This window comes from Leucopleurus acutus (genome assembly GCF_964270905.1).
Source record: "Leucopleurus acutus genome assembly, chromosome: 16".
Taxonomy (NCBI): domain Eukaryota; kingdom Metazoa; phylum Chordata; class Mammalia; order Artiodactyla; family Delphinidae; genus Leucopleurus; species Leucopleurus acutus.
In genome coordinates, this window is record NC_139158.1 from 87,043,396 (window position 1) to 87,064,471 (window position 21,076).

At 58.6% G+C, this 21,076-nt stretch overlaps 1 protein-coding gene across 1 annotated transcript; it reads right to left on the reverse strand.

Moving 5' to 3' along the window:
- Window positions 1-221: 221 nt before the first annotated feature.
- YTHDF1 (YTH N6-methyladenosine RNA binding protein F1) lies at window positions 222-14,669 on the reverse strand. Its single transcript, XM_082856272.1, has 5 exons — window positions 14,561-14,669; window positions 14,275-14,299; window positions 13,160-13,239; window positions 4,555-6,075; window positions 222-1,466 (listed from the first exon to the last, which is right to left on the reverse strand). Exons 1-5 carry the CDS (start codon window positions 14,585-14,587, stop codon window positions 1,440-1,442), a joined length of 1,680 nt encoding a protein of 559 aa, XP_082712398.1. The 5' UTR covers window positions 14,588-14,669; the 3' UTR covers window positions 222-1,439.
- Between the last annotated feature and the right edge of the window lie 6,407 nt (window positions 14,670-21,076).

Here is a 21,076-nt window from a genome sequence, read left to right on the forward strand (position 1 = left end):
CACGGGTTTGTGCCCCAGTCCGGGAAGATCCCACATGCCGCGGAGCGGCTGGGCCCGTGAGCCATGGCCGCTGAGCCTACGCGTCTGGAGCCTGTGCTCCGCAACGGGAGAGGCCACAACAGTGAGGGGCCCGCGTACAGCAAAAAACAAACAAAAACATTAACCGGTAAAATGGGGTGAAGAATGAAGTGACCGCAGACTTGCTAAATAGGTATTGTTTATTAAGGCTTGTATTCTCCTAGAGGAAGTTATCCGATGTCGTCTGTGACTCCGTACAGGCAATAACAGTTCAGAGAAAGTGACACGTTCTAAATACAAGTCTAGATAAAACGGCTTAAACTGTAACTCGGAGGGCCTGGCGAGTACAGCTTTCAGAGAGCACCTGCGCTCCGCACGGGAGGCTCTGCCCGGCTCATGTGCGGGGCGCCAGGCAGGCGTGCACACCGCTTTCATGCTCGAACTCCCGTGGCGAGTGCTTCGGAGGCCCCTCGTCCCACAAGACACGACAGCAAATTCAGTTTCTAAAAGGTTTTCTGTTTGTTTGCTTTTTTGTACCCATTCAACAGGAAAAAAACTAGACACGCACGCTGAAATTTACAATCGGTGGCATCACCCATCACACCGTCTGGACTACCAGATCCCAGGTTTAAAGCTTAGCATTATTGGCATAAAAACGTGAAACGGCATTAGGACTCTCCAGTGAAGAAAAGGGGGAGCGAACGGCCTGCACACAACGAGGAAGGCCTCCACACGCGGGCCTGTGGTCACCGCCTGAGTAGGAGCAGAGCAGCCGCCGGGCGCGCACAGCTGTGCAAGACCCGTGTTCCCAGGAAACAGCAGGTTCACCAAACTGGGGAGACTGGAATTTATCCTTCTGTCCAGTAGAAATCAAACGGGCAGATCAGCATTCAGACGACAGGTAACAGATGAAATGGCAAAGCGGCTGACGAGGCGGTCATCAGCCTGTGACTTCGGCATATCCTGAAGGGAAGCCCTTGAACAGAACACGCTAAATGCCGGACGACGCACAGGTTCTTACGCTCGCTATTAAAGCAAAAGGGGTGAGAGACAAGAAGTCTCATGTAAAGATATTAAATGACCGTGAACATAAGAACATAATTTTCACCAATAATAATAAATCTTTGGGATGGATTAGGTTTTTGTTTTTAAGGATACTTATATTTCACATTAGGTCAGTGTGACTGATAAGCTGACGAAAACATAGTCCTTTATTGGTGAGTTCTACAATACTGTAATACATAGAAAAAATACAAACAAATGCAGATCATCTGGGCAAAAATAAACTACAAAGAACATAAAGATGCGAGCAGTCGAGCCCTGCGCGAGGCCGGCCAGAGCCGACGCCAAGAGACAGCACCGAGCACACACTCTCCAACCGCGCCAGCCCCACGTCTGACGGTACAGAACCTGCTTCGTCCTCACTGCTTGTTTCGATTCTGCCGCTCCTGTAAAAAGAGAAAAGAAGCTTAACACTGTGAGCGAACGTGCCGCGCAGACAAATTCCCTCCAGGTCGAGGTGCTGTGGCCAGATCTGGACCCGGCTCCCTGCAGGGGCCACTGCCCAAGACAGTTCCAAGCTTTGGGGTCCTGGCCACACGGAATGGGCGCCTGATAACCGCCTGACGTGGTGGCCACCTGCGCAGGGAAGACTCCCCTGGCCAGTTTATTTCCTCCCACCAAGAGGACGACCTTTCCCAAAGTGTGTGACAAGCCTGTGACCCGCAGCTCAGTCCCTCCCCACGGCTGCCTGCCTGCCGGAAGCCATCTAGGCCTCTACTTACGATTCAGCTGAGACATGGAACAGTCCCCCTCCTCCTGCCCCCCTCAAGCAGGATGAAGCTGGTAATGGACACTGCCGGACAGGGGTTGGTCGATGACGCAAAGCCCAAACATTTGGGATCACTACACGTGTAATGTACAACACAAGCAGAACCCTCTCTTTTGCTAGAAACGGACCGCGTGTCTTCAGGTTCATAAGACGCCGACTCCCCCACATCCTCAGTGCCGTCACCAGGGCAGGGCACCTGCGGTGCTTTTCAAACCGTCTCACCGTCCTGAAAAGCCCCAGAGCATGTGGGTGAGCCGGGCTGGGTGGGTGGATGGCCGCAGCTCCAAGAATTAACACTGCCTCCCCACCCTGAACTCTGAACTGGAAGGATCAGGAGCTCTGTGCTCTGCATCCTCCGAGGAAGACCACAGCTACCGCCCCTCCTGGAGAGCAGTGCAAGCCTCTCTTTGGAGTTCAAAGTGGCTGCGGCTGGAGTGGTGCCGACAAGCGTGGGCACCTCCCAAAGCCCCGACTCCCTTCAACCATTACAAGGACCACCACCCCTGAGACTGTGAACAGCCTCTTCTCACAGCAAACCCAACAGAGGCGGCGCACTCCTAACCCCGTCTCTGCCCGGTTTCCCACTGAGTTGCCGTGCCTGTGCAGAGCTGACCCCGGACCGTGGCCAGTCCAGTCGTATGAGGGACTCCTCAGCTTGACCCTGTCACTTAAAACCTGCACTATTTTAAGCGCCCTAAGGAGTGGCTGTTTCTACATTTAAAACCCAGAGGCTTGCAGGGCTAGGTCTGACCCAGCTGCCACAAGACGTGGTGCTTCCCTAAGGAGCCAGCTGGCTTTCAGATGGACGGCTGAGATGCAGGACAGCCAGCACTCCTGCAGAAGGGCAAGTACATCTTACCTTTCAACACAACGTGTTTCCAAGCGTCATGATCATTTCAAAGCAATGGAGTCAAACTCCAGCTGATCAACAAAAGGACTTCTTGAGAGTCTCCAGGGCGGCCTTCTTGGTGACGGTGGCCTCGCCAGCAAGCTCAGGGTTTTCAGGGAGCTGCTCCCAACCTCATCTCAGTACCCGTCCTTCCTAAGGACACACCCAACTCCTGCACGGAAGGCAGTGCCAGCTGCCGACTCCAGAACGAGCCCTGCAGACAAGCGTCCTGGTGGAAGTTTCTGGGGCAACGTTGAGACCCACCCCCACTCCTCTACAGTCCAGCGAGCTCGAGAGAGGCCACCAGGACAGCAAGAGGTCGGGCTTCCAGAACATGGATTAATGGAACGCTGACCCCTGTGGACAAAGGCTTTCAGCCCAGCTGGCCCGCATACCTTTCCTCGCAGGCGCTCACCTGCTTCTGGAGCATTCGCTGCCCCAGGGGGAGGGAGGAGCAGCCCGGGGAAGCCTCACAGCGAAGCCCAGCGGCAGAGGACACCGGGCGGCAGAGGACACTGCTGGGCCGGGCCGAGCCCGCTGCAGTAACACCTGGAAGCCTCGGGCCCCCAGGGTCTGAGGGAGGGCTGCTCCTTCCTCCGCCCATTCCTGACGCGCCAGCTCCATCACGAGGCAAGTTCTAGGTCACCAGCACCTTCAAACACCCACCAGGGCGGGGCACAAGTTTACCCCTCAGCTCATCACAACCAGCAGAACCCAGGGCCACAGCACCTAAGACGCCACACACACAGAGCCGGCGCCCAGTCACCAGGGACGTCAAGTCTCGTGAGCATGATCTCCGTCCTGTCCCTGCAAATCCAGCAATTTGGTGTTTCATTTTATACCCAATTTCGCAGTAACTGGAAATAAGCCCTTCTCCTTTCCGCCCAAGAGTGAGAGTGGGACCAACCTGCTTTCAAAGTTTTGCAAACTGTGAGCTGTTAGTTTTGTACAACTTTAAAACCGCTACCAGCACTGTGTTCTCTGTACACCCCATTTACAAGCCTTTCTGCCGGAAAACACTCAGGACACTGAACTTCCCAGATGGGTAACGCTTTTTTTTTTTTTGTAACACAGAGAACTAAACAGGGGTTGAAAACCCACCTATTATCAACTGACATTTCACGAAAGAAAGAACATTTTAACACCAAAAAAGCAGGAAGAATCTCAGGACGAACTCTCTTGAACGAAGTGGCTTTGCCAAGTGTGTCACAATGTCCTTATTTTTCCCATTTCTGGGCCAACTGACAGGCCTCTGAGCCCTGATCTCCTACAGAGCAGACTCATTCCGTGGGCTGTCACAGGAGGTTGGGACCCACTCAGAGACCCACCCAAGGGTTTTCGCCGTGACTCTAGATGCACACATTTCAGTTATGAACTGCCTGCATTCCAACCTCCCCCTCCCCTGCCCTTCTACTCTCTAGACGAGCAAACTCAGCTTTCCAAAAACTGCAAGATATTGGGTTTTCGAGAGAGAAGCAAGCAGCGAGCCCTAGACCAGAGCGTCCCCGCTGCTGAGGGCAACGCCCAGCGAGGCCCTCGGTGGGGTATCTGCCCCAGCAGCCCCGCCTGTCCACCCCAGGGCCACAGAACAGTATTTCTAAGTGTTCCTGGCTGGACAGAGACTAGGAAGCACTGTTCTAGAAAACATCATAATTCACAAAGAGAAAAGAGCAAGTTACCCGCAGGTCCTTTACAAGAGTGTGTGCACCAGTGTTTCTTAACAACTGGAGAAGGACCCCAGGTTCCAGGGTGGTGACCACTCAGACGTCCCCCGCCCCTGCCAGCGACCCACCGCACCCCTGGGACCCACACTCACCTTGCGCACCACCTCCTCCTCCTCCTGGCGCTTCTCGTAGTGCGAGAAGTCGTCGAAGATGGAGGTGCTGTGCTTGTACGAGGCGATGATCTTCAGCACTTGCTTCGCCTTCTCCAGGGGCACCTCCTGGGTGTCACGGGAGTTGGTGACCGGCTTGTTGTCATTGTTCTCCAGCCGGATGTGCCGGAGCTGGTTGTTGGGCACGTCCTTGACGAAGATCCACTTCACGTCGAACTTGCCCTTCCACTTGTCCTGGGACCAGACCCCGGCGCTGGTGCCGTAGTCCACGGGTGACTTCATCTCAGCCACCCCGCAGAAGTGGCCGCTGCCATTGACGCTGAAGAGCAGGTAGACGGGCCCCTTGCTGCCGAGGGCGCGGAAGGCGCTATCCAGGCGCCGGTTGCCGTGCTCCGTGCTGCACCAGAGGGAGTACTTGATGGAGCGGTGCACGTCATCCTCCGAGTAGCTCTTGATGATGAACACGCGGCCGCTCTTCAGGTTCCAGTCAAACTCCTTGGGGTTGTAGCTGTGGGCGGCTTTCAGTTTTTCTAGGACGGGGTGGGACTCCGGGCTCGGGGTGGCGCTGGGCTGGGCGCTCCCGGGAGAGTTACTGTCGCCGCTGGTCCCCCCGCTCTGCCCGAATGCCGTGCTTCTGTTGCGAGGGGCGACCCAGCGGGTCTGGGGCGGCTGCTGGGGGCCCGGATGCTGTGGTGGGGCCGGAGGGGGAGGCTGGGTGGGAAGGGGCTGCACGGCCGGCTGGGGCTGGGGGGCCGCCTGGGGGGCCGGCTGGGGCTGCGGAGCCGGGGCCTTGGGCACGGGCCCCTTGTTGTCCCAGGTGCCAATGTCCATGTTATGCTTTATGGGCGGAGGGGGCAGAGCGCCCCCGACGGCGGGCCCGCTCTTCGCCTTCATCTTCGGCTGCAGTTTGGCGGGCTTGCTGGCGATGGCCGCCCACGAGGTCGGCTTCGACACCGGCATGGTCACGTTCGTCCCGCCGCTGCCGGAAAGGATGCCCGTCATCGCCACGCTGCTGACGACCGATCCCACCGTCTTGACTGCAGAGGTGGTGACATCCCCGATCTTCAGGCCCACCATGCCCTGCTCCAGGCTATTCATTCCAGGGGCCTTGTTGAGGGTGTCGCTGTGAAAGCCTGTCTGTCCGTCCACGATCGTGCCGCCCAGGGAGCTCGGCGGGTAGGTGTAGCTGTTCCCATAAGCTGAACTCTGAGCCTGCTGCCCCTGAGACCCACTCGCCCCCCAGGCCGAGAAGGCGGGGTTTTCGGGGAAAAAATTAAACCTGTGCTGATAGATGTTGTTCCCCAGGCCCCCAGGCTGCCCGAAAACAGCATCGTGCACAAAATGCTGGTCTCCGTTACTGAGCTGTCCGTAGGTGGTGAGGTATGGGATTGGAGGATCCCCTCCGGTAGACCACGGCGCTTCATTGAGGGAGTAGGGAAATCCGATGGATGGTGGGTAATAGCTGGACAGGTAGGGGTCGGCCATGGAGGGGTAACTGTTACTCTGCGGAAACAAGCACGTGATGAGTTAGACGTGTCCCGACCCGGAGGAGGTGCTGCCACGTCAAGCACGCCTACTTCAGCGCAGGCTGGTGGGGAACGGGCCTGTGCAGCACCAGCTCCCCTCCCAGCGGGCCCAGCCAGGACAGAGAGGGCGACGCCCAGACGCCCCAGGGGCCACTCCAAACAGAAGGGTCACTTGCAACTGATCTGGATTCAAGTTAGGTGAAGCAATCCTCTCAGCAACCCCTCCACTGCACCCTGAAGAGTGGCCCACTTCAAGGCACTCAGCCTGAGGAACAGGTCTCTGTCCCGCTGGCAATAATGCTTACGCAGGACACTGACAGCACGGCCAGCACGGCGCCAAGCGAGCAAGCTTTGAGGAGGCAGCAGCCACAAGCTCAGGGCTACGGGCGTGCTGATGACCCCTGGATGACCCCCAGGACTCCCGCCCCGCCCCCACCCGAGCCCAAAGGGGTCTGGCCCCCTCAGTCCCCACCGTTTCCTGGGGCTCTCAGAGGGGAGCTGGCTACGGCGGGGAGACCCTTACTGAAAACGTGCCTCCGTGTGATGGCCGGAACCCCTGGGAAGAGTTTAAGTAGCTGCAGGGCCTCCCCTTGGGGGGGGCGGGGTTCAGGAAAGCTGCCCAGGGCCTGGTTTAGACCTGGGGTCAGCAGTTCTGGGAAGACGTCTCCTTGGAGAGAGACTCACCCAGGGGTCCTGGTCAGACCTGGGCCCGAGAGCGGACAGGCTGTGAAGGAAAGCAAGAGCGGGGGCAAACGTGGAGTTCTCTGGTCCGATTTCTGCATAGTTCTCCCAAGTAACCAGAAAGTTCTACAAGCAGAGCGGCGGCTAGAGCCCTCCTCCCCGACCCCGCACCTGTCATCCAGTCAGAGGACCCGCTGCCCTGGCCGGCAGAGGGTGGCTGGTGTCCCAGGTGACTGGAGGAGGCTCTGCTTCACTGGAATGAGAACAGGGAGTAGCTCTCTGGAGCCCCCAGAAGTCCCGTGGAGGACAGGCCAGTTCCTTGGCACATCCCGGCCCAGCACGGGATGTGCTGACCCAGGCACCCTCCGCCGGTCCCCACTGGCACCTCCTCCCCCCGCCCCATCCTAGGATTCCTGGGGCTTCGGGAACCACGTCTCCTTCCTGCTGGCTGCTCCACTTGACGGCAGACTATTCCAGAAGCACTTTTAAAATGGAGTAATACCTATTTGCCTGTTAACACAAACCCCTGAGATTCTCAGGGGGTAGAAAAAGCCAGACAAGTGGCCGTCATCGGTGCTCTGAATGCAGGGGAGCCGCCTGAGCCACTGCCCTTGAATGGATCTCAGTGACTCTGGCCCCCGCATTGTGGCCCCCAGCCCCGCCTCCCTGCTTGCCTCCACCCACCCTGTGCCCGCAGGAGGGGCTGCTCTGAGGAGAGTCAGTCCCTGGGAGGCCAGGGTGGCGGACTTGCCCTGTGAGGTGGGGCAGCCCCAGGGGTGGAAGCCTCTAGCCTCTGGCCTCGGCGCCCACCGGTGCCTCAACAGCACAATGGGGACAAGCCTTCTGAAGGGAGGCCAGCACTCTCCTCCCCCATCAGCTGGGCACCCACCTCGGCAGTGGCGGGGCCACATCAACGCGGCCTCCCTCGCACACAAGGAATGCACTCGGGAGAAGAGAGGACCCAAGGGCTGCGTGGCATCCACACCACACAGCCACGCATCCAACCGGAGCCACAGGAGCACGGCCACGGAACACTGAGCCCACGGGGCCAGCACCTCCCTTCTGACCCACGCTTCAGCCTTAAGCACAACAGGACTTCACTTAAAACATGAGACCACACGCACTATGTTAACCACGGCACGTCCCTCAAGTCCACCCCAACCTCACTATTAATGGAGAAGCCCAACACCCTGGTCACACAGACCCCATCGTGCAGATGGGCAGTTCTCAGCCACCTCCAGCCAGGACTGTCCAGGGAAAGAGGAGGTGAGCCAGCCGGCACCCCCGAATCCTTCACCCAGCCACAGGCAGGACCAAGGCGGAGGCAGCCCTGGGAGGAGTCCACCCTCTCCTCCCACAACGTGTCAACGCAGGCAGGTCACTACGAGGAGAGCACCAGTGAGGCTGCAGCTCTTTACTGGAAAATCGTGAAATAACCTGGACTGCAGCTCTCCCTTGAACACTTAAATTCATACAACAAAAGGAACGAAGACGCCTCACTTCAAGTTCACAGGGTAAGAAGCTGTGGTTTACTAAGCAGATGCCGCGTGCCACCCGCACCGCCATCCCCAGGGCTCCGAGCTGGCCCTGGCCGAGCCCTCCCGACATCGTCTGTCCCCACCAGGCCGCGGGGTGCACAGCAGGCTGCATGCAGTGACCTCCGGTGCTGGGAACTGAATCCATTTTCATCCCCTTACTGGCAGCCCATCTTCTACCACATCTGCTGGGTCTCCTTCCAAACTCCAAGAGTGAAGCAGCGGAGTAACAGGCAAAGCTGCCAGGAACAGCAGGAGAACCCGTGGGGCCTTCCCTGCTGCGGTCCGCATCCCCCCGCCCCGCCCCCCGCCACCAGGGCTCGGGCCACTGTCCGCAGTGCTCAGGCTGACTGTCCCAGCCCCGAGTCACAGTGAAACTGAACCGTGCCACTCAGAGAGCTGCAACACAAGGCCGCCAGGGGCACCGCAGGGTTCGGGCACTGCTCGAGCTCCCACCCAGCCCCTCAGAAGCCCGCCCAGCCGCGGTCTCAGGCTCTTCAGAGCCACGCTCCCCAGCTGGGCTCCTGCGACAGCAAAAATGCCATCTACTTAGTTAGCTGTGCAGCCCAGGTAAAGAGGCCCAAGTTCACCTGCCAGGGACGTGGGTGCAGAAACCAAAGGGATGACGACAAATCGCGCCCTTTCTCTTAGCGCATTAATGCTTCTGTGCAGAGGCATCGCGGGGCTACTCAAAGGAGCAGCATGGAACCAACTCTTTTAAGGACGACGCAGGTAAAACCGCGCCCCCCCGAAGACCACTTTCACGTGTGGCACGTCTAACTGTAGCCTTTGTATAACTTAGGGACTCAAGAAAGGGAGGCTGACAGGTCTCCAAGGCAGAATTAGTCTAGTGACAGTAGAAAAGACACCCCCAAGCGTTGGACTTTCAGGGCGCCTCCTTGTGACCGGTCAAAAGTGATAAACAAAATGGGCACTCCAAACAAAATAAACTCCAATAGTCGTGACACTTACCCCTAGATGACGTTCTTTGAAAAACCAAACAGTAAAACATGATAAACCCATAAACCTATTCTATAATTAAGTTTTTTGTACTTAAAACAAAACTTAACCAGTTTTATAAAAAACCCTCACGCTCAATGACCAAAACCACCTGCTTGAGAGTTGGAACGTTTGATTCCTGTATCCATTTTTCTGAGAAGTTCTGAAATTGCTCAAATGCTTTAAGGTTCACAAACAATAAAGTGACTCAGCCATTACAGTGACCGAGAAGAGGGATTGGAGGGAGAAACAGAAAGCCCAAGGCTTCAGACGCCCAAGGCACATGGAACGCCTCGTACGCTGAGAAGCATTTACGTGGGGGATGCAGGGGGCTGGAATAAACTATGCAAGAGGGGAGGTACCAAGGGCAACTGTGAAAGCAGTGACAAAGTGACCCAGGGCTGAGAGCAGGCCCCCCACGCCCACAGCTCCTGGGGAAAATCCTGGGGTGCGGCTGGCCGCTCGCTTTTCCTGGGCTTCAGGCTGCAGGTCAGGTCAGAGGAGACCATGGCTTCCGACACCCACACAATTTCTGCGCTTGTCTCCCCCCTTGAGGTGCGCGGCTCTGAGCAGCTTCACAGCGGTGAGCAGTGTGTCCCGATGCCACTCGGCGGCACCATCGCCGCGTCTGAAGGACACCCCTGGCTCCCAGACGCAGCCACAGGTAACCAGTGCCCATGACCAAGTGCTCCCCCTGACCCCCGCCCAGGCCCCCGGAGCCACTGTGGAGCAGCAGGAAGGCGCGGGCTGAGCTCCTCCAGGCTCTCTGCACGGCGCAGGCGCTGCGAGAAGGCGTCGGTGCGTCCAGCTTTGTGCCGCTGGGGGAAACGCCCCCAAACCTGACAGAAACACTGGGTGACAGCTGAGCACCATTTCCAAGGAAGGAGCCTTCAGGGTGGGCAGACAGGAGCTTCTTGCCAAGAGAGCAGAGAGGCGTAAGTGTCAGCTCGACCACGCACGACGGACGGCACGTTAGAGACAGTGGACACGAGGTCTCGAAGAGATGCCACACTGACCCTCAAGTGGCGGACACCCCACAGCACTCCGGGCAGCTCTACCCACATCTCATCAGAGGACTCGATCAACAGCACGGCTTAAAGCAACTACAGATGATCAGCCCTAGAACCTGAAACGAGTAAATTTATACAACATTCCTAAAAGGCGAACGCTTCTCAGTACACTCAGAACACAGCTGAATTATTAAAGAGGAAAAACGAAAAAGTTGACTTTTCTCCTTTCTGTCTACGTCAGACGTGACCGGGCACGCTGACAAGGCTGCCGACAACTGAGTGCTTGAGTGGAGACGCAGAATCCCCGGTAACCCCTCCGTCCACACGCTCGGCCTGGCATCTGGCCAGCAGCACCTACACCAAACTCAGAGGCGCTGTCTCCAAAACTCTGAGCAGGAACTTTCTGGGTCCTTGCAGTCTTTCCTTACCTTTCAGAGAAAAAAACAGAGAACGAGAAAGCAGGCCGGCCCTTAGGAGGGCGAAGTCAGGACAAGCCAGCAGCGTCAGAGCCCCACACCCTCGCCCCTGGGCCCCCACCGCCCCCCGGTGCTTCCTCTCCCCCCATCGTGTCCAAACAGCTGACTGAAGTGTAGTTCAAGTCTGCTACGTAAGGATGCTAGGGGTGCCACTAGGAAGGAAAACACACACCGAGGGCAGGGTCCCCAGGCCTTTCTGAGGGAAGCGCACCCACCCCGAGCGTGGTACAAGTCAGCTAATGGAAAGGCACGCTTTTAAATGCTTTCCAAGTCTTCCGAAGCGCTAAGGCATCACAAATCAGAACACCAGAGTGTCTCCAACCGGCTACTACAAACCACAGCTGGGTTAAGAAAAGGTAAGAAAGCAGCCCAGGGCTGACGGATACACCCACGACCTCCACCGCGGTGACGGCTCCACAGGTGCGCATGCGTACCAGGGAAAGGCCACATATGTTTAAACACGGGCAGTTCATCTCACGTCAACACCACCTCAGTAAAGGCTAAGTGGACAGACAGGAAGTGTGCGCTCACTGCTTCCTGCCACACCAATCTCCGCTCTGGCTTCCTCACTAGCAGTCTGGGCTGGACGTCACGGCAGAGGCCACACCTAGAGACAGTGACAATCTCAAGGGACCCTCGACTGCATCACAGCCCACGTGAAGAAATGAGTGGCGAACACAGGACCAAAGGATCCCGCTGCACACTTGGGTGAGAGGTACCGACCCTCAGTCCACAGCCTGGCTCTGCCACCAGGCACAGCAGAGCCTCTCTGGCCTTCAGGTTCCTCATCCGTAAGACGAAAAGGCCGGGAAAACTAGGATCTAAGAGCCCTCCCGTGTTGCACGCTTCCTACACTCTGCAACAACTGGGCATTTCTGGAAGGTCTGTTCTCAATTAAGAGTTTTCTCAATAAATTCACTCCTAAGTGATGTGCTGATTAATCATCTTGCTGACAAGTACACATCTTAACAAACAAGATGAAGAGGATGTTTTAAGGCTGTCCACTGATAGCACCAACCCACCACGGTCCTTCCACGCGGCTTCTCCAGCGTGAGCCAGCTGGGACTACTCCCCTGACGTCAGAAAGTCATCTACTCCACTTTTAAAGACATCCTCCTGAGTATCAAAAGCTCCTACCTTATAAAAAAAGATTCCAAGTGAAGCGACCCCCTCCCTTGAATTTCTGGTTAAAATCCACACACAACACCTGCTAGAGCAAATCACGTTAAGAGATAAATAAGTCCACTTAACTTCCTGCCATCACCTCTGGCTGAAAGCCCGTCACTGAGCAGCCCCTTGTCCTGCCCAGAGGAGGGGTGGGCCCTCAGGGGGCCCCCTGAACAGGGTCTCTCAGGCTCCTCGGCTGCTGACTTGCCAAGTGCAGCAGGAGGAGAAGAATGGAGAAAAGTTCTAAGACGTTCTACAGAAGGGCAGACTAGCTTCATCCCACAGGGAAGAGGCAGAGCCTGACTTTGCTCTAAAGCAAACATACACTGTGCATTTTAAAAGCGGCAGATCTTTTGCTTAAACCTCAACTCCAACTAGCCCAGTGGTTTTAACCAGGACAGTTTAGCCCCCCAGCAGATGTTTGCTGAGGCGTTTTTGGTTGTTATGCGGAGGGTGGTACGCAAATACTAATGACAGCTCACGGATGAAGGCCAGGGACGCTGCTAAACATCCTACAAGGCCCCCCAAACAGCGAGCGTTTCTGTCCACGACCCCCTTAGTGCCAAGGCTGAGAAAGCCTGCGACACCTGAGAGAACAAGCGGCTACATCTCACTCAGGTGCCGCCTTGAGCTCTCTGGGCACCATCTAGTCTCACCCTCCCCACAACCCTATCAGGAGCCGCCTCTTCCAACTGTCCTAAGAAAAGGAGGCAAGCACAGAGGGGCAAGCCATTGAAGAAGCGCCACAGTCAGCAGCGGTGTGAACAACCCAAGGCCGCAGTCTCACTCCAGAGTCCTGCTCTAGCTGCTCGAGACCAAACGTCCAATCATCCAGAGCTAAAAACAGTCCCCGGAAAACTTCAGAGAACTCCGCACACCCCCGCTCTGTCTAACGCAGTGCATCACTCACCCACCAGTGCTGAGGCCGACGAGAATCCCGCGTGCCTGCCAGGCGCGTGGGACACCATTTCCTCCAGAGAGAAAACCAGCTTCCCCGCACGCATGCCCCACCTTCAACGGGAAGCTGCTCTTCAATATAAGCCTTTGTCAGCCTCTTCCTTTATTTCTAGTACTTTATAGTCTGCTTCTCTGTTGTTTCGGATAATAAAGTCAGAAATACGCTAATAAAGGTTTATTACAAACCTCAGTCAAAATAAATGTAAAAATGTTAAAAAATAAAAAAACAAACTCACCTGGTTTGACTGTCCAGAAAGGTAGGGCTCAAAGTCATTGTCATGAACTGTATCCTTCTGATGCAAAGAACCATTTTGTACTAGAATGAGAAGTTGCAAAACATTACCTTTGAATTTTTTAAAGTTCCTTTTAATCACAGAAATTAAAGATAGTTAAGTTTATACCCATCAACTTCTACTATAAATCACTTTTACTTAAAAATGGGCACAGACATTACAGAACTGATACTTACACAACTAATTAGAAAGCTGATACAAAACTTGCAATAACTTAGGTTACGTTTCTGATAAAAATTAATCGTACTTTGGTAGATGTTGACAAAATATAGGTGCAGACAAAATACTGCAAGGAACTCGTAACCAGGTTTTGGTAAAGATGATGTGGGCTGAGATCTATGTCTGCCAGACAGAGAACAGTGCTTCCTAAAGCCTGGCTATGTGGGCAGCAAAGCTGGGAAGCTGCAGCTGAGCGACGCTTCTTAACTGGTATCTGGCTGTGCTCTTATTTTCCACTGTCACCACGCTCAGCCAGGAAAAGAAGGGAAAGGTAAATAAGTGCTGGGCCTTCTCCAATCTCAAAACATGATAACCGTATTCGGTTACACCGAGTAACACACACACTGGTTCAAAACAGTCTTCGGAGTAAACATGAAGCGTCACCAGTTCTCCCAAGACGGAGTTTTGGGGGTGGACCCCAAGCCAGAGCATCCCAAGAGGCTCAAAAGACTGGGGTAAGGCGCCAGCGTACAGGGCCAAGAGCCAGCAGCCGCTCCAGGGCCAGCCCCACACCTGGGGCCGCAGACAGGCAGGTCGCTGGGCCCCCGGCCTCCTTCCCTTCCCCCACCCCAATCAACCAGCCTGCCGTGGGAGGGAGAGATGGAGTTACTCTCACCACCGATTTGCTTGCTTCTCCTTGAAAACTCCCTGTTTCCGACCTGTTACGTCTCCCCCAATATCACAGGCTAAGGTTTCGTCTCCCCGAAGAAGAGGGAGAAAAACTCCGCGGTTCTGGCTGCCGCTTCCAAGACCTCTCCTCCCCCAACACGCGCGCCGAGCTCTAGGCGAGCGCCGCCCCCTCCGCTCCCGGCCCGCACCGCCATCCGGACTCCGCTCACCTTTATTATCTTGCCCTTTTGTTCTCTGCTTCGCCGCAGGCCCAGACGCGCGAGCGGACAGCACCAGGGGAGAGGGGAACACAAAATTACCCATGAGAACCCCTCCCGGCGGGCGGCGCGCTCCGGCCCCAAAGGGCCCGCGGTCCCGGGCGACGTCGGCCCAGCCCCGCGACGCCGACCCCGCCACCCCGACCCGGGCCCCGCGACCCCGGCCCCCGCGTTCCCGCTCCGCGAGCGGACCCCGCGACCCCGGCGCCCGGCCCCGCGACCCCGGCCCCACCGCTACCTGGGGGTCCACGCTGGTGGCCGACATGCTTCATGAACAGCCGGCGCGGTGCGGGGCCGGGGCGCCCGCCGGCTCGGGCCTCCCCGCGAGGCCGGGCCTGTCACCCGCGCTCTCGCGGCCCCGGGCCCGCCGCCTCCTCCCCGGGCGCCGTCCGGGCGGCGGCGGCGGTGGCTGGGCGCGCGGGCCGCTCGCGGGCGGGCGCGGGACGAGACGCACTGACGAGGCGCAGACTTCAATGGCGGCAACGGCGGCGGCGGCAGCTGCAGCGGCGGCGACAGCAGCGGCGACTACGGTGGCGGCGGCGGCAGCGAGGACGAGGCTGCGCGACGTCAGCGAACGCGGGGCAGGCCGGGAGGTCGACGAGCCGCCACGCGCCGCGCCTGCGCGTCGCCGCCCGGCGGGATGGATCTCACACCCGGGTCCCAGTCTCGCGCGGCAGGGCGGGGCGAGCCTGGGCAGTCACATGGGCGTGTCCAGTGGCGCCGCGGGGACCGCCCAGCAGGTGTGCATCTGTCGGACCTCGCGCCAGCAGTCTTAGCGGGGGCGATGCTGCTGCTGCCGCGTGGCTTGCAGGCGCAGACTGGTGCAGGTTGTGAACCTGGTGGCACCACCGCGCTGGTTCTTCAGATGTGAAGAAACTCGAGCCGGCGAGTGCGGCCACCCACCGAAAGCCACTTATAGCCAGGCTGCAGTCCACTCTACCCCGTAGCTCTCCCCCAAACGCCCCTCCAACAACCCCTGGAGGGGCGCCCAGGCTCTGAGCTTTGCGGTCCTCGGGGCAGCTCCTCCTGGGCTTCTGCAGCCTCTGTCCCCGCGGAGCCTTCGACTCGAGGTTCCCCGAGGGTGCTGCTGTGTGAGCGCTCTCTTGGGTCTCCAAGGGGTTCCCCAGTTTATAATCATAGTTGCATGTTAGATTCTTGACCACAGGGAGGAAAAGAGTTCATCCCTGCACTTTGCCCTAGTCCAGGACCTGCTAGGGGCCTTTTGGTCTCTCCTCAGAGATGGACAGCCCCTTCCTGGCTCCACCTTCCTGCAGGGAGACCACTTCTCTCTCCCCACTCACTCCCAGCCCACCCCACACCAGGCCCCCGGCCTGGCTGCTCCTCGGGGCTCCCGTGCCCCTTCGGCCACTCCCCAACGTGGCTTCCAGGTGGGTCTCTTTTCTTCTTTTCTGGCTCTGGCAGGTGTAACATCTTCGCAAGGCCCAGACCTGCTGAAGGTTGAAGGCCTGGAATGCCGGCTCTCTGCCTCTGTCAACACGTGGCCTTCTCCCTGTGTTCTGCCTCTGAGTCTTCCTCCGCTTATAAGGACACCATCATCGGATTTAGGGCCGCCCTAGTCAAGTATGACCTCATCTTAACTTCATTCTATCTACAGAGACCCTACTTTCAAATAAGGTCACACTCACAGGTATCCTTTGGACAGGAATCTGGGGGGACACTATTCAACCAGTACAGGGATCACAAATAATGTCAACTGAAAAATTTGGAGGCGAGTTACAGGGGCTGAGCGGTGGAAGGAGTAGCCCCGGAAACCAGAGGCCTGCGGAGGTATGGCCACACAGGCCTGCTGGCCAGGGAAGGGGCAGGCAGGATCTGATAGCCACCACCTGGGCCCACCCCGGGCTGCCACCCTGCCAGCTGGGAAATCTGGCAGTGGTCCTCACTGATCTCAGGGAGAGGGGGGTGTGAGGGCCGCTCAGAGCAGGGAGCATAGGCCCCCAGAGGCCCAAGGTGGGGACTCTGTGGGCCCAGCGCAAGGGGCTGAGGCTCCCAGACCAGCCCCGGGGAAGCCTTTCCTCTGCCAGGCCTGAGGACACAGGAAGGGTGGAGTCACGGAGTGTGGAGCTGAGCTTCCTTTTACTGCAGAGGGTCACTGCCATGGTCCAGCCGTGAAGGGAATGGGAGAAACTGCCCCGGCTCCTGGCACAGGGAGGGGGTGTGGGGGACTCATGTGACATTGATCAGCTCAGGCTTTGGAGCAGCACGGGGACCTCTGAGGCAAGGGTTGCCCGGCCCCGGGTCTGTGCTGGGACCAACGGGCTCTCCCCACTGCCCAGAACACTCTGCTCCTGCCCTCCCCCACCTGACCCCTGGTCACCCTTCAGCTTTGGGGAGGAGCCGAGTCCATGCAGGCACGTAGCTCAGGGGTCTCCTGCCAGGTGTGTCCAGTGACAGAGGGAGCCCACCCCATCCGGGGCCTTCCACCCTCAGGCACCCCCTCCCTGCTGTACGCAGCTGGGGTGGGATTGTCTAAACATTTCCAACATTGATTTAAAGAGGTTTGATTTTCTATTGGTTTCACAGGCACGTAAGCACGTGGTGAAAAACCTCATCTAGGACTTCCCCAGTAGTCCAGTGGTTGGGACTCAGCACTTTCACTGCCATGGCCCCGGGTTCTATCCCTGGTCAGGGAACTAAGATCCCAGGAGCCACGTGGCACGGCCAAAAGACGAACAAACAAACCAAGAACACCTCATCTATGTACTGAAAGGTACAAGGTGGGAGGCAGAAGGTCCTGCCCAGGCTGTCCCAGCCTCGCTGCCCCTGATGCACGTGCACACCAGTGCAGGGACACCTAGAGGGAGGTTCCTGCAGGCAGGTCACTGGGTCAGAGAGCACACACATTGGCCACCTGCGTGATGTTAGATCCGGCAGGTGACCCCCAAGAGAGGCCTCTGGATTCACCGGCAGGGAGACCTTCTGCCGAGCTGGGAGTGGGGCCTAAAGGGTGCTGGCCCTGAGTTCAGGTGACCACGTGGCTGGAGCAAACTGCCCCCTGGGGGTTGGACAGGGCTCACCCAACAGCTGGCCTCCGGGGGCCTGCAAACAAAGACACCTGGCCACCCGAGGGGTGATAGAGGTGCTCGTGCTGGCGTCAGCCCCTTCCCGGTCCCTTTCTCACCTAAACTCTCGGGGCTCATCCTTAATCAATGGCCTCCTTCCAGAAACCACCCCCTCTGCACTTTCTCTGGAGCTGCTTCATACGCCACAAACCTGCTCACTTTCTCGGGCTTCCCTGCTCCCCAGCTCAGGAGTAACCTTGACGTGCCTCCTGTAATTTACAGCACTTTACGGTTTTGAAACTGCCCCTCCGTAAGTGTCTCATTGGGTCACTAATTCCGTAAGTGTTCATTGAGCACTACTGTGTGCTCTGCGTGTGTGGGGTTCTGGGGGTACAGGCGGTCCCTACCCCACAGAGCCCCTGAGGTGGGGGGATGCTTCACAGCCTGCAAAATGCTGATTGCTTGATCGTTCATTGAGGGGAAGGCTCAAGGGCAGAGGATGCACCTCATGCTGCCCCACGACCCAGAGGGGAGAGAGATGGGGGGTAAACAGGGCACCTTGGATCAGAGCTCAGATGGAGCCAGGAGGGGTGCCAGCCTGACCTGGGGAAGGCCTCTGGGGCCCATCCCAGAACTGAGGCTCAGGACAGGCAGAGCCTCGCCAGCTAGGCCTGGGAGCCAGGGCGCAGAGCTGACTGCCCACCCACTGGGAGAGGAGCTCCCGCAGCCCGGGCCATGCCCGTGTCCACCGCTGAGTGCTGGGAAGACAGCTCGGTGTAGGGGAGGTGAACCATCTAACAGGTAGAGAGCAAACTGGTGAGATAGAAGCAGCTCTGGGTTCCTGGAGCTGGTAAGCCTCCCAGAAGAGAAAGCTTGCCCAGACCGCACAGCTAGTCTGGGGCCGGCTGGAGGCACCCCTGGGCCCTGCCGCTTCCCCGGGGGCCCTGCAGCACCCCTGGCCCGTGCCGGTCATGCCTGTCAGCTCCCACCCTGCTTCTCCAGGAGCTGCACTTGTGGTGTCTGAGCTCCACCTGGTCAAGGGCACCTTCGGCCTCAGCAGCAAACCACCATCTGTCCCCAGAGACAGTGCCAGGGGGTTTGGGGCCCGGATGTCTCACAGCTGTGGGAGCGGGACGCACCCTGCCAGGTGGCTGATACAACAGCAGGGATTGAGTAGCTCTGCAGCTTCGTTCAACTCAGGGGACATCAACCTTGGCAGTGAGAGGATGCAGGTGAGCTCCCGGCGCAGCGGGGCCACCATAGTGCAGGCTGCAAACCTGGGGCCTTGTTCCAGAAGCAGGAAGAGGCCTTGCCTCCCTTCCCTCCGTGTCTCTCGGACCTGTGGCGGCAGTCACTATTTATTATTTGCTGGTTAATGTCAGGGGCTCTCACAGAGGAACACAGACTGTCGTAGACACCTGGGGCCCATCCCTGTCAATCAGTGCTCCTCTGTGTTCACCCCTAGACCCCCGCTGGGGCAAGGGTCAGTGATGGTCACTGGCTGGGGGACAGGGAAGTGGGCGGCCAAGAATCGGTCCTAGAGGAAGGGATGTTGGGAGGCCCCAAGTCCCTGCCACGTGCCCCTTTGTCCCACTGGATGGTACTTTACAAAACGTACATTCAAAGACGAAGTATTAAGAATGTCGAGATGGTGACCACAGAGCTTTAACCCCCAAGCACCAGCTCACCTCAGTGTGGGTCGGTTGCCGTGAGGCCCCAGGACGCCACAGGGACTCTCCGCTAGAGGTCCATGAACATCGGGGGCCCCAGCAGCAGCGTGGCAGCACTAGGAGAAGGGGCAGAGGGGCCAGGGTGACAAGACCGTGCAGGATGTATCAAGGGCTGCGTGTGGCCTGGAAAGGGAGGGGCCTCGATGCCTGGGCCAGGTGCGTGGGGAGGGTAGGTGGGCGGGGTGGGAATGAGGGCGAGCAGGGCCAGCCCTGGAGAGGGGCCCGGCACCGGGAGGGGTCCTGGGGGCAGGTAAGAAGAATGGCGCCGGACAGCACAGCCCTCCTATGGGAGGAGGGGAGCCCAGGGCCTGCAGCGACTGTCCTGGGACGGGCAAGGCTCTCCGCACGGCTCACCCGCTGTCTCTTTGCATGCCAGCATCATCCCCCTCTGTCCGGCGACACATCCCGCTAAACTCTGGCTGGGGTGGGCGCCTCACCTGGCCCACTCAGAGCCTGTGAGCCCCAGCCCAGGACAGCAGCTGGGTCCCCAGGGATGCGATGCTTCCCGGGCTGCTGAGCTGTGAGTGCAGGAGCTGTCGGTGGTCACTCAGTGGACATTCTGCACTTTGCGGGACTGAGACCAGAAGGCCACTGCTCAGGCTTCCCTCCTTTCCCTTCCCCGGGCCATAATTCCAGTCTGAGGTCCCCCGAGCCTCCCAGCTCAGCTTCAAGGGGTACCTGGGCTTGGGGAAGGGGCAGGAAGGAGTCAGGCTAGCTGTGCCGAATCCTCTTCAGGGACCAGCCAATCATCCTGCCGGGCCTGGGGCCATGCATGCCCAGGAAATCAGGAAATCATCTGATCTAACAAGCCCAGGTGATGCAGACTGGGGTGCAAAGGCAGCCCCGAAGCTGTGGTCCAGGCGATAACGGCGCGCAGGCGGGTCCAGCCTCAGCCAGCGGGGAGATGCCCAGGAGGGGGCCGGCCGCTCTGGTGCTCGCTCTCCCCACGCGCCCCCTTCTGGCCTCTTGCGGCTCTGCCCTTGGCTCTGGTCACAAGCCCGGAGCCAGAGCCTGGCCCAGCTGCTGGGGATCCGCAGAATCCAAGGCCCCCAGCAGGGGTGCTCACAGCAAGGACCCTCAGGAGCACCCCCAACATTGGCGCCTTGCCCACCCCCTCTGGCTGTTTCCTGCCGTGACCCCCAAATAAAGCTCTTCCACTCCAGTCTTGGTTTCAGGGTCGGCTCTGGGGGCCCCACTCCAGCCTCAGGGGTGGAGGTGGCGTAGTATAGAACATCCTTCTCTAAGGGTGAATTTTAAAAGCCGTCCTTTCCCTCTCCCTCCGCCCCTCTCGCTCTCCTTTCCACAGATCTTTATGATACTCTGGCCCTGGCACCGTTCTAGGCTCTAAGGACCCCACCCCCAGAACCGCAGCAGACATGGCTCCCCCCAGCCCACGCGACCGCCTTGGTCTGTCTGTGCTGACCCAGCCCAAAGGCAGTGCCGGTCGCACCCAGCCTGTACTTCGTCTGACTCCCGCTCGTGGCTGGAAGGACGGGTCCTCGTCATTGTCAGCAAGTGGGGTCCCAGGTGGACCTCGGGCCTCCAGGCAGGGTCTGTCTGCAGAGGCTCTGAGGGGGGGGTCTGTCTGCAGAGGCTCTGAGGGGGATGTCTCTGTGGACACGGCAGGAGCCGGTGCTGAGGATAGGGTTGGGGTGTGGATCCCAGCCCCAGGTGCTCTGCCCGGCCCTCCCCAGGCCCTCAGCCCGCGCCTGCTCTGCTGTGCTCACCTGGCGCCCTGTGGTCACCTGGAATCCTTGCTCTGCGGACACAGGTCGGGGTGTCCCTGTGCCAGCCAGGTTCCCAGACCCCTGGGTGGGGTGCTTGTGGGGCTCTTTTCTCAGCCAGAAGAGAGGTGGGGGCGTGGGAGGGAGGGGGACCCTACTCCCCCATCTCAGAGGAGTCTGTGGTGCCCCCAGGCCTGGGCAGCAGGCCCAGCGGCTGAGCACTGAGCCTTCTGGAAACTCAAGAGCCCGCAGGGAGCCCTGAGGCCCAGCCCGGACC